At 50.3% G+C, this 13,365-nt stretch overlaps 1 protein-coding gene across 1 annotated transcript in view; it reads right to left on the bottom strand.

The window, feature by feature from the left end:
* The window catches only part of PAPPA2 (pappalysin 2), a 64,364-nt gene that overhangs the window by 27,754 nt on the left and 23,245 nt on the right, over window positions 1-13,365 (bottom strand). The window contains exons 12-13 of the mRNA XM_009994679.1: window positions 3,008-3,179; window positions 1,636-1,813 (exon numbers count right to left, since the gene is read on the bottom strand). Coding sequence (XP_009992981.1) covers window positions 1,636-1,813; window positions 3,008-3,179 — 350 coding nt within the window. The remainder of the gene's footprint in view (window positions 1-1,635; window positions 1,814-3,007; window positions 3,180-13,365) is intronic.

Consider the following 13,365-nt stretch of genomic DNA (forward strand, 5'->3'; position numbering starts at 1 on the left):
AGCAGGAGATGGGAAGTGCCAGGAGAACAAACGTGGGAACCTGAACTGGTGTGACTGGGAATTCAAACCACCCACTATTAGAAAGGCTTGTGTTGAGTATTATGGCACCCAGCTGATGGGTGGCCAGAACTGCACAGCTCTGTGGTAGGTGTCCAGGACTGGAAGACCCACATGGTGTGTTTGATGGATGCTTCACTGGGAACTGCTGAGCAAGAAATAAAGCTGGGCTGGACTGAATGGGGCTCTTCCTACTGAGGGGTTTGGACCAGCAGGTTCCCTTGCCAGTTCTTAGCATTTATTATCCTCAAGAGTGTGCCTACAAGGATGCCAGCCCTTGGGGAGAACAAGCACCAGGCCCATCCTTGCTCAGAGCCAGCTCAGCTGAGTGAGCTGGACCTCTGGGAGCTGAGCTGCTGGCTCAGCAGCCTTGGCTGGGTGCCACCAGCCCTCAGGGCAGCTGCTGAATGGCACAGAATGCTTGGGGTTGCAAGGGACCTTCAAGATCATCCAGTTCCAGCCCCCCACCCTGCATGGCCAGGGACACCTCCCACCAGCCCAGGTTGCTCCAAGCCCCATCCAACCTGGTCTTGAACAACTTCCACAGCTTCTCTGGGCAGTTGTCACCCAGGACACTCCACCAAGGGGATGCCTTCCCACCAAGGGAGCTCCTAGCAAACCTCCCATTGACTTTAGCAGGAACAAGAAGATGTAAGTGATGCATCAGATAAAAGCCTTGTCCTCAGCTGACCCACCCCAGTCTGCTTCATGCAGAATTTGGGGTGTCATCATTCCACACTCCCCTCTGACCAGCTCATGCTGGGGATCTGTTGGCACCTCCCCCAACCCCCAACATGATGCAAGACCTTAATTCCCTACAGGTTTTTTTTTTGCTCCTAGATTTAACTTTTGAAAAAGTAACTTATTTTCATAAGCTTCAGCTATAAATGTCTCCATAAAACAGGGCACCTATTAAAATGATTTGTTGTAGGCAATTGTTCAGAGCAAAAGCACTGGTGGAAACTCACATCAAGTCCCAAAGCTTGAAGCTGTCAAGGCAATTACCCCCAAAATCCTGTCCAGCCCAGCCCTGCACACACAGGAACAGTAGCTCTTTCTCTGCCTTGGCTTCAAAACATTCCTGTGGCTATTGATGGAGTTGGTAGAATGAAAGCCAGGCTGTGGGGCCGTGTCTGGGTGGTGAACATCTCCCCCAGCCTGCTCTGCAGCTCTAGGCATCAGTGTCTATGGCTTTCTACAGCCCCAAGCCTCCTGAACCACCAGCTTTCCCACAGCCACCAGGCACTGGGCCACTTCTAGCTCTCTGAAGTCCTCTCCATCTGTCTGAGCTGGCTGCCTGGCTCATCCCCATCATGCTGGAGGGCTGCCAGAGCTCACCAGCTAAAAACCCTACACTCTGAGGTTAATGGACAAGGGTTGCCAGCCAAGGGATCAGAGGCAGAGGCAGCCTTCTCATGTGATGGTGTCCCCAGTCAAGGGGGATGGATACCCAACCATTTCAGGAGGTCTCTCAAGAGGCCACCTGGGCTGGCAGGATAACCAGGAACATGCAGGGTAACAGGCATGGAAAGGGGGTACCAAGAAGGACTTGGAAGCCCTCAGGACACCAGACCATACCTTGGAGCTTGGCTGGGGGGGTGCAGGAGAAGGAGCAGCTCTTCAGGAAGGTGGTCCCCGTGGGGCAGGAGAACTCGGCGTAATTCACGTGGGACTGGTCAGGGACCCTGCAGTCAACAGGCTCACAAGTCACAGCCCGGTCCCACCGTCCTGAGCTGCACGTCAGCACCAGCTCCTCCTGTGGGAAAAGCAAAGCCCCATCAGACAGACCCACAGGCTTCATGTGAACAGGTGGTGCTGGTCTAACAACCTGGTCTGGCAGCACAGGACAACACCTGCATGCCAGGTGTCACCAGCCCTTGCAACTCTCCAGGTAGACAAAAGGTCCACCCTGCTGACATGTAATTAATAGCCAGATGCATTAGGAAGAAATTCTTTGCTGTGAGGATGGTGAGAGCCTGGCCCAGGTTGCCCAGGGAAGCTGTGGCTGCCCCATCCCTGGCAGTGTTGAAGGGCAGGTTGGATGGGGCTTGGAGCAACCTGGGCTGGTGGGAGGTGTCCCTGCCCATGCAGGGGGGTTGGAACTGGACGATCTCTAAGGTCCCTTCCAACCCAAACCAGCCTTTGGTTCTGATGCTGTGATGTGGACTGACTCACCTCCATGTGTCTCCATCCCATGTGAGTTCATCTTCTCACTCAGGCTGGTGCAGGGACCAGCTCAATCCTGGAGATTCCTGTTCCCACCACTCTAGGGACAGCCCAAGGATGGGACATGCTCTGCCCACCACCCTGTGAAGGTGACTACCCAGACCCAAGGCAGCTCAGCTCCTGAGGACACATCATTCCCAGGTCTCCTTGGCCAACAGCTGAGAGCTGTCCTGGCTTGCAGCTTTGATGGGGCATCCCCAGCCCTCTGGAAAGCAGGACAAACCCTTTCCTGGTGACCTCTGTGGTGCCCCACTGCTGTGGGCAGTGTTGTTGCAACACAGCACAAAGGAAGAAAAGCTTCCAGAGCTGCCAACTGCCTCTAAATAAAGTCACTCTGCAATGACTTCATTCTTTCCTGAGCCACTAACTCCAGCTTTAAGAGAAAAAAACACCTCTGGGGTGTTTAACTCTCCCAGCAACGCCCAACCAGAGGTCAGAAATGTCCACCTCTCCCCTCTGGGGGAATGTGCTGCCTTGGCTGGAGATGTTCCCTGCAGAGCCAAGGTCTGCAGGCAGCACCAGGCTGGGCCAGACAGAGGGTCTGCAGTGAGGGAAGTAGAGGGCTCCCCAGAACATCAGCACAAAGGTTGGGCTGAGGTGTGTTGGCAGAGCAAGTGAGGAGGTCAGGGCTGGAGGAACAAGGTGTCCTGGGGTCACCCCAACCACCTCAGGGTGGTGAAACCTTGCTTCACTAGAGGCCACCCCCACTTTGAGGTCTACTCACCTGCGTGGAGCCCAAGCTCTTCCCATTGCTGGAGTGGAGGACAAAGCCCCTTTTGCAGGCCACGATGCACACCATGTGCCTTGGACCATCAGAGGTGCAGTTGAGGGTGGCAGCATCAGCAAGCAGTGGGCGTGTGCAGCTTCCTGATCCTGCACAGGGACCATGGACACAGCTGCAGGGAAAAGCAGAGGAGGTATCAGCGAGTAGTTCCAGGCCTTCTGCAAGAAGGAAGGACTCTCTGTACTCCTGCATCTGTGTGGGATGCTCAGAAGGCCACAGATGCCTACAGAGATGCACACCCATCCCTCAGCTCCAGCTTCTTCGAGGCTTGAACTCTCCTGATGATGTCCAGAAGGTTCCTTTTACCCAGCTCTGCCTTGGCTCAGCCTCAACCCTACCCTTCCTATCACCTCTGCTGGTGCCTAACCCCTGTATTAGACATCAGAGATTCCACAGAGAAGTCCCCAACCACAGGAAAAGGTTGAGCTGGAGAATAAACCTCTGCAGACACCAGGGAACCACTCATGATGAGATGTTCTTCCAACTACAAGCAGTGCCCCCCTGAGACCTTGGCAGCTGAGTTGCTTGATCTCCATGCCCAGGCAGAAGCTGGACATGCTGTGGTTTCTTCCTCCTCCACCCTGCTCTGGTCACCTTCCCTCTCTGCTTTGATGGGCTTCAGCAGCTCTGGTCTTCCACAGGCTCACCCAGCATCTCAAGCTTGTGCATGTTGACATCAGCTCCTTGGGAACACGACCATGTATCTCCCATCACTTGGAAACCACATGATGGTTTCTCACCACCAAGGACCAGCCATGAGGTGCTGGTTCATTAAGCATCACAAACAGACCCACAGTGAAGATGAGGGCCAACCAGGGGACAGTGGTCCCAATTGTTTCCCAAATGGCATCCAAACACCTCCCCCCTCTGCCCCCTGCTCCACATGGAGCTGCCAACAGGTTTGGGGTGTTTCACCAGGGCAGAGGCCACCTTCACCTCTCACATTGACTCACCCTCTCCAGCCAAAGATGCACAAAATGACCCCACAAATGACACAGAGGGAAAAATGAAGACACAGAAGTTGATGTCAACATGGACATGAAGGGAACACAACGTGCTGTTGGCTCTGGACAAGCCTACTGAGCCAGAGACACAGGAGAAACCTGAAAGAGCTGGTGGGCACAGGGAGGAGGGGGGGGGACACCACAAAGGAGAACAAGAAGAAAGGGGCTGTTTTGTTTTTTTTCACTGCAGACCTGTTTATGAAGTGAGAAATGGTTTCAGGGCAGCTGCTGCAAATTCTTTCACTAGCTTGGATTTCCCTTTGCTTCCTTCTGAAAGAATTTGGTTTACGAGCACAGCGTTTGTCAGGTCATTAGCTTCTGGTGGCATCTGGTACCAATTGTAGTCCCCTCCCCTCCCACCCTCACCTTCTCCAGGCAGCTGCTTTGCCCCCTGCCTGTGCCCCCACACAAGCTCCTGGCCCTAATTCCACCCTCCCCACGATGAACTTACTGTCCTAAACCTCCTCCTGCACGTCTTTCTGCACACAGGCATGTGGAAGAGGCTGAGCTGCTCCTCTTCCCAGCCTTCTTCTTGCCATTCCTCACCAGTCAGAGGCAGGTGAGGAGTTGCAGCTGGTGCACAGCAGCCCTCCCACCATGGTGCTCAGGGCTGCATCTCTTGGGCACCTCCTGGCACCCCAGGGAGGTTATCCAGCCAAGTCACAGCCCACGTGCTGGGAAGCAGGGCTAGGAGGTGACTGGTGGGGTCACCAAACATCTGTGGGCTCTAGGGAAGGTGAGTGGCTGCACCAGGAGCCCTGGACACCCGAGTTCATCTGCTCATCAAGTTGTGTTGAGTTCTGGAGCTTGCACTCCATGCAGCCTTGGCTTGGAGAGGATGGTGGCACCTCCAGGCACATCTGGCCAGGCCCAGTGCTTGGTTGGAGCAACTCTGCACGTGGTCTGGGGCAGCCCTGGCAGCTGGGACAACACTTAGTGAATTACAAAGGAGGAAGCACTGACCCTTTTCAGCACTTCTGGACACATATTTGTTTTCCAGCAGTTTGGAAATAAACCAGCAACTATAGAATCACAGGAGGGGCTGGGTTGGAAGGGACCTCAAAGATCACCCATGAGCACAGACACATCCCTAGACCAGGCTGCTCCAAGCCCCATCCAACCTGCCCTTCAACACTGCCAGGGCTGGGGCAGCCACAGCTTCCCTGGGCAACCTGGGCCAGGCTCTCACCACCCTCACAACAAAGAATTTCTTCCTAATGTCTCACCTAAATCTCCCCTCTTCCAGTTGAAAGCCATCCCCCCTCATCCCATCCCTCCCTGCCCTTGTCCCAAGTCCCTCCCCAGCTTTCCTGGAGCCCCTTCAGGCTCTGGAAGCTGCTCTAAGGTCTCCCTGGAGCCTTCTCTTCTCCAGGCTGAACACCCCAACTCTCCCAGCCTGGCTCCAGAGCAGAGCTGCTCCAGCCCTCCCATCATCTCTGTGGCCTCCTCTGGACTCATTCCAACAAGCCCTTCCTGTGCTGGGGACCCCAGAACTGGCTTCAGCACCACAGGGAGGTCTCAAGTGCTGAGATGAAGCAGATCGATGGGTCAGCAAGTTCTTCATTTCATGATGACACACACAAAGTGTAACACAGATGAGCTTTATGCAGAAGGGACTTAAAGTAAGCAAAATACATGTTTATATGCACCACACACACCACCCCATGTAGAGATTTTAAATATCCATATAGATATATCCATATAGAGACATGTAGAGACATTTTAGAAACCTTGGAATGGTTTGGATTAGATGGGATCTTAAAGATCATCAAGTTCCAACCCCCTTGCCATGGGCTTTCTCCTTGCCCCCAAAGATGCCTCACTTATCCCCATTCTCCCTTGGACTGACACTGCCTGTATCCCACAAACACCCACTAGTTTTCCTTTTGGAAAGGATCTGATCCCTCCTGGCTCAAGTTCTGAGGAGTTGTCCTTCATCCCATGTGTAGCTTTGAGATCTGATGCTGCTGTTCCAGACCTGAAGAGGGGCTCACATCACTGGGAACTGATTGAGTTTGCTTTGATTTTTCTCACATGAGTCAGCTTAAACATATATATATATAAATAAAATCCCCACCTTGAAACTTTGCCCTTATCACTTCCCTTATCACTGTCAGCACCATCCTGACAACCACTGCAATACTCTGGGTCAGGACACCCTTGAACTTGGTGCCATCCAAGTGCAGGACAACAAAAAAAACCAAGCTGTGTGGTCTGGCCCCACCACAGTTCAGGTAACAAGAGGGACTAAATCATCACTCCCTGCTGCTGGGGCTCCCTAACCAAGGCTGGGTAAGGAAATGGTGCAGTTAGGCCAGGGCTGATCTCAGGATGAAGGAGCTTTTTTTTCTCCTTTTGGTGATAAATGAAGTTTCTGTGTGGTAGCTGCAACCTCCTGACATTTGGCCATTTCTGATTCAGGTCATATAAGATGTAGGACAAGCCTATTTTTTAATTATTAATAATTTTTCCCCCCCTTCCTGCATGAAACAACCAAAAAAAATGTCACTTTTTATCCCAGCAGCTTTTGAAGCTCAAACTTCATGATTTGCCAACACCATGTTTACAAGCCACCAAGGTTTTTTTTCTCCTAACTTATTCCACATCAGCACCCACCTGCAGGATTTTCTGGGGTCACCAAGTCCCATCAGTCATACATCAAAAGGAAGCTTCTGATCTGGAAATGAGTGAAATTCCACCTAGTGATGGCTCTAAGTGCTCTGGAAATGAGTGAAACTCCACCTAGTGATGGCTCTAAGTGCTCTGGAACTGAGTGATTTGTTCTGTAATGGGACCAATTCTATAAACTAGGAATTGTTTTTGGGGATAGAGACATTTTAGAAACCTTGGAATGATTTGGATTAGATGAGATCTTAAAGATCATCAGGTTCCAGCCCCCCTGCCATGGGCTTTCTCCTTGCCCCCAAAGATGCCTCACTTATCCCCATTCTCCCTGGGACTGACACTGCCTGTATCCCACAAACACCCACTAGTTTTCCTTTTGGAAAGGATCTGATCCCTCCTGGCTCAAGTTCTGAGGAGTTGTCCTTCATCCCATGTGTAGCTTTGAGATCTGATGCTGCTGTTCCAGACCTGAAGAGGGGCTCACATCACTGGGAACTGATTGAGTTTGCTTTGATTTTTCTCACATGAGTCAGCTTAAACATATATATATATAAATAAAATCCCCACCTTGAAACTTTGCCCTTATCACTTCCCTTATCACTGTCAGCACCATCCTGACAACCACTGCAATACTCTGGGTCAGGACACCCTTGAACTTGGTGCCATCCAAGTGCAGGACAACAAAAAAAACCAAGCTGTGTGGTCTGGCCCCACCACAGTTCAGGTAACAAGAGGGACTAAATCATCACTCCCTGCTGCTGGGGCTCCCTAACCAAGGCTGGGTAAGGAAATGGTGCAGTTAGGCCAGGGCTGATCTCAGGATGAAGGAGCTTTTTTTTCTCCTTTTGGTGATAAATGAAGTTTCTGTGTGGTAGCTGCAACCTCCTGACATTTGGCCATTTCTGATTCAGGTCATATAAGATGTAGGACAAGCCTATTTTTTAATTATTAATAATTTTTCCCCCCCTTCCTGCATGAAACAACCAAAAAAAATGTCACTTTTTATCCCAGCAGCTTTTGAAGCTCAAACTTCATGATTTGCCAACACCATGTTTACAAGCCACCAAGGTTTTTTTTCTCCTAACTTATTCCACATCAGCACCCACCTGCAGGATTTTCTGGGGTCACCAAGTCCCATCAGTCATACATCAAAGGGAGCTTCTGATCTGGAAATGAGTGAAATTCCACCTAGTGATGACTCTAAGTGCTCTGGAAATGAGTGAAACTCCACCTAGTGATGGCTCTAAGTGCTCTGGAACTGAGTGATTTGTTCTGTAATGGGACCAATTCTATAAACTAGGAATTGTTTTTGGGGAACCTTCATCTTTCTAGAAGAAAAGCACCAGGCCAGCAAGGGAGTATGTTGAGCCAGTGGTGACAGTGCCAGCAGGGAGCCAGAATTTTGTCCTAGAACAGATGAAACTTTGCATTTCCAGCCATTATTTCACAGAACCTGGACAATACTGATGGCTTGACCCAAGCCAGACCAACTACCGTGCAGCTAAAATATCATCAATAACCCATAAACTGCTGTAGCATCAACCCAAGCTTTCAAACCAAAGGTGGCTGCTAAAACAGCCCTTATCATCAAGCTCCAGCTCTAACAATAATTGCAAGATGTTCATCTCGTGGGGCAAAGTTTTGGGGAGATGGGGCTATAGGAGGTGTTGATGGAAAGGCAAAGGCTTCAGCCCAACCTCCTGAAGTGAAAAGTTGCCTGGTGGAGTTTGGACTGAACATCAGGGAGATAAAAAAGATGTTTACCCCAATGTGGTCTAGCAAAAGGGAATAGCTAGGAAATGAGCAAAGGTGTTTTGGAAAGACTAGGGAATTTCTCCCTTCAGGCATGTTTCTCCTGAAGGGGAAAGGTCTCACTTTTCCCATAAATCTGATGGCAACCAACCCTGCTACGTGTACAGACCCAAGGGTGGTGATGACTCTTGATTACGATCTTCACTGAGGTTGCCACCTCAAGATGAGATGTTTGCTTGTCTACGTGGCTCCCAAAGAAACTTGGCATTAAAAAAACCCCCATCATCCCTGTGAGTCATCCACTGTCAGTCATCTACTGTCAACTACCTCACAGGCAGAGAAAAGGCACCAGGAAGATACCAAGTGACCTACTGGCCGTAGTGGCAAAGGAAGAAAAAGGAGCAAGAGAAGACCAATCTTCATGGTGGTTTTTTGTTTTCCAGACAATCCATTCTCAAAGCTGAAGGAAACTTCAAGTTTGGTCTAAGCAGCTTTCAAGTTTGGTCTGAGCTCCTAACCTGAGTCAGGACCTACCTACCTTCATCACTTCTGGGAGGAGTGGGCTTGACTCCTTCCTGAAGGCAGATGGCCCCACCTGCCCCTTGTGAGGCCAAGACCCAGGTAGGATTTCTCTGCCAGAGCTCCTCAAGGACCCCCCAAGATGCCTAAAGACCACTTTGACCCACATCCAATCCCCATGGCTACAAGCTGCACCTTATTTCTGCTACCTTCTCTCTTGCCCAGCTAGAGGAATTCACTTCTGACCCCCACCCACCACCAAGAAGGGACTACACAGGGTGGAGGGATTTCATAGGGACCTGCAAGCAGAAGGTGTGTAGCTGGACTGCAAGGCTCATGGTGCAAGATTTGAGGAGATATTGAGAGGATCTGATCACTCTGTACACACACACATGCACAGAAAAAGTCATCTCCTGGCAGGAGGCTTTTAGACCTTTTAGACAAGGATGGAGAACAAGCAACAAATTTCATCTGGAAATCAGAGACAAGTTCTCAGCTGAGATGGTTATGGGATACAAGAATAGCTCAGCAGGGGAGATGGTGGCCTCATCACCTCCTGCAGCCTGTAACATGAGAGAAGAGAGCCTTCTGAAGGACACAGCTCATCCAGTTGCTGTGAAAAAAGAAAAACCAGGGCCTGAATGTGACATTAGGGAAAGCAGGGACAGGCTGGCTGTGGCAGGACACCAAGGGCTCTGCAGGCAAAACTTGGGGCCTCCCAGCACTTGTTCCCTTCTTTCCTGGGCATGGGAGGGACAGTGTCCATTCCAGGAAGAGAATAAAGGAATAGAGATCACATTTCAGGATTTCACCAGGAGCTGAATTGGGTTCTGTGTTGAACTTCACCAGCCCTTGATGTATCAGGGGTTGGCCAAGCTTAGAGCAAGTTTATCAAGTAAAGTGACCCTTTCCATGAGGTGACACCAATCACCTTGTTTCTAAGCTGGGGAGCTGCTGCATTTGACAAGTGATAGAAAAAGAGGAAATGGCCTCAGGTGGTGCCAGGGGAGGTTTAGACTGGATATCAGGAACAATTTAATCACCCAAAGGGCTGTCAGGCCCTGGCCGAGGCTGCCCAGGGCAGGGGTGGAGTCCCCATCCCTGGAGGGATTTCAAAGCCCTGTAGATGTGGTGCTGAGGGACATGGGTTAGTGGTGGCTTTGGCAGGGCTGGGTCAATGGTTGGACTCCATGATCTCAAAGGTCTTGTCCAGCCAAAACAATTCTATGAGTCTACGACCAAATTGGTGAAACCCTTTTGCAATGGGAGGTGTTTTTTTTTCCTAGGTGAGACTGGCTCATCTCAGGGAAAGGCAGAAGGTGCCTTGAGCATCCAAAAAAACCAACAAAGCAACCCACTATTGTGTAGAGAGCAAATGGAATGGGGGCAGCCCATGAAAATGGTCCTTGCACCTCCAAGGGTTTCTCTTGCCATCTCCCATCTTGACATTAAAGCCACCAGTTGAGGTGAATGATCAAAGTTCTACCCCAGAGTCTTGGCCATCACTGCCCATCAGGGACACACAAGGGAAGCACTACAGGTCAACAAAGCCTTGCTGGTGTAGTCTCAAGGACTACACCTCAAGGCTGAGGCGATTCCAGACTCCAGGAAAGGTGGTGATCAGGATCCAAGGCTTGGTTCTTCACCAGAGCATGTCTCAGCCCACCAGGAGTGACCTTGGGATCCATCCTCTTTGTTCATAGCCCCCCAACCATGGGGGCACCCTAGGCCAGCAGGAAGTACAGGCAACACCAGCACCTCTACTCAGGGTCCCCTCAAATTTTCACAACAGCACAAACACTTCATAAATTGACCCTCCATTCATTTAGCACCTAAAAAACCCCAAACCCAAACCAACCAAAGAAAACCTGCTTTGGAAATGACCCTCTCCTGTTCAGCAGAGAAAGCTGAACAACTGAAAAGGTGTTGATCTGACTTTTTGTCTCCCTGACACCTGCTTCCCATATAAAAGGAATCCAAACCAGACTCCCCTTGATGCATTAAGATGTTTGGGGGTGTTTTTTTTTATTTGAGGGGTGGGGGCAGGGCAGAGGAAAGGACTCACAGGAAGTCAAAAACCAGCAGGGATTGCATTTGGCAGCACCTTTCCTGTGAGCTCACCAAGGACATTGCCCAGCACGTGCTAACAAAAAAAGAAAATGCACCCCAAAGAAAAGCCAAACAGAAATATTAACAAGGGAAGTGAACAGTGTTCCTCTGGTTTGGTATAAAGCCTGTCCCAAGGAAAACAGGAGGGACTTGGAAAAGACAAAGGAATGGATGAAAAAGCTGGAGAACCTGAGATTCCTGGGTGGAAACTCACTAGAAGTCTGATTTCTGCTTGACCTCCTAAGGTCACAGGAAGCAAAAAGCAGCCTCAAACTGCTGGCAAGAGATGGTTCCTGGGGCTGGTACTGAGGTGCAATGGAGGGACAACCACACTCCTTTGGTTTTCAAGTGCTCTTTCCACCCTCAGTGCCTCAAAAGCAAGTTTGAAAGCAGAAGGCAATTCTTTTCTTTCCCAAACAAATTCCTGCTGCATCCTGACCTGGAGGTGGCTGCATTTCATCAGCCCAAGCAAGAGGCCTTCACTTCCCCCAGCCTGCAAAGCCCTTGGAGATCCTTCAAGGATGCTCCAAGAAATACCACCCTGCTATCTATTTATCCTGAGCATTTCTAGGTCAGGAAACCTCCTTTCTCTGTTGCTTTTCTGACTGTCCTTCTCTGGGGTTATTTTAGGAAAGTCTTCCCAGGCATGCACTGTGCAGAAGCAGCTTGGGGGTGTGTGTGAATGGTCCAGTTTGATTCTTTACAGCAACACCACAGACCTTCTGTGATCTTTTACAATCCCATGCCTCTAAACCTCTTCAGATTTTATGCTCCTGCATTTTTATAGTGTTATTTCCACCCCTCCCCCCCAACCCCAGACTCCACCAGGCTTTTATGAAATGGATGATTAGCCCTTAAAAAAACCAAAAATACTGCTGTGTATGGGTTCTGGGGATTAAACAGGTTTAAAAAATATAGTAAAGCATGGACACCTGGAAATTTGCTGACTTAGCAGAGGCAGAGCCTTTATTACCAGTGGAGCTACTGGAGGCTGTAAGCCCACCCTCCCCCTCCTAAATATTCAAAACCTTTTTGTCTAGCAAAGTTATACCATAAATAGCATTTCCTACAGGTTCAGCATTTCCTACAGGTTCAGCACCTGGCAGCTGAGCCAAGGCCACTAGGAGCCTGCAGGGTGGTGGTGGGAAGGAGAGGAGAAGCCATGAGGATGCTGCTGGGTCCTGCCATGCCCCCATGAAGAGACCAGCAGGCAGCTCTGCACACTTTGGCCATGCAGCAACCACCTTGTGCTCCTGCTATTTTTCTCTTCAGAGAAAAAAACCCCATCTATTTTCCTCTCTGTTTGCCCCTATATCAGCTTCTCCCCATCCACAGACCATGCCCAGTGGGTCTGTTTCTCTCCTTGCAGTCCCTTTTAAGGGGGAAGGGGGAAGCTTGTGAGCAAGGAGAGCACAAAAGTAGTTTGGAAGAGATGAAAAAAAATGTGATTGAAAAACCACATCAGTTGGCTGGGGCCTTAGAAGCAGGAGCATACAGAGCTGTAAGGAGGAAAGAGCCCACATTTCAGGTGGACACTGACCCTTTAATGTAAAGCTGAGAATAATATTTATATGCTGACTCACCAAGATTTATGTTTCTGTATTAATCACACACACATTTACCAAGGAAAAAAGAAGCAAAAAGCAACTGGAGGATACTCATGGCTTTCTGAACTCTCCATAAATCAACTGTGCCATGATCCCATGAGCTTTTAGACAAACACACTCATTCATTATTGGGGATGTTCCTCCATCCAGGGCCATCACCAGAAGGAAAATGACAGTAGCAGTGATGCAGTGACCCTAGCAAAGCCCTTCACTCTTAACACCCCTGCAGCTCCAGCTAAGCTTGGACCTAAAACCAGCATTCCTAGTTTGATTAACTGGCTGATCAGAGCACCCCTGGATCAGCAGGTTTTCTAAATTCTGGGAGCCAAAAGCAAAGCCAGGCTGGGCAGGTCTCACTCATCTGCCCCCCAAGCTCCATCCTTTTGCTCCTCCTCTGCTCCACATCACTGCTCAGCACCCTCTTCCTGCCTCGTTTATGAAGTCTCTTTGGGATGATGGTCCCTTCTCTGTCCCTTTTCTGTCCCTTTTCACAGCATCCCAGGGGTTGGAAGGGACCTGGAAAGCTCCCCCAGCCCAGCCCCCCTGCCAGAGCAGGGGCACCCAGAGCACATCACACAGGAACGTGGCCAGGGGGGTTGGAATGTCTCCAGAGAAGGAGACTCCACAGCCTCTCTGGGCAGCCTGGCCCAGGGCTCTGGCACTCTCACAGCAAAGAAGTTCT

The sequence above is a fragment of the Chaetura pelagica genome, unplaced genomic scaffold (assembly GCF_000747805.2).
Source record: "Chaetura pelagica isolate M959 unplaced genomic scaffold, ChaPel_1.0 scaffold363, whole genome shotgun sequence".
NCBI classification, from domain to species: domain Eukaryota; kingdom Metazoa; phylum Chordata; class Aves; order Apodiformes; family Apodidae; genus Chaetura; species Chaetura pelagica.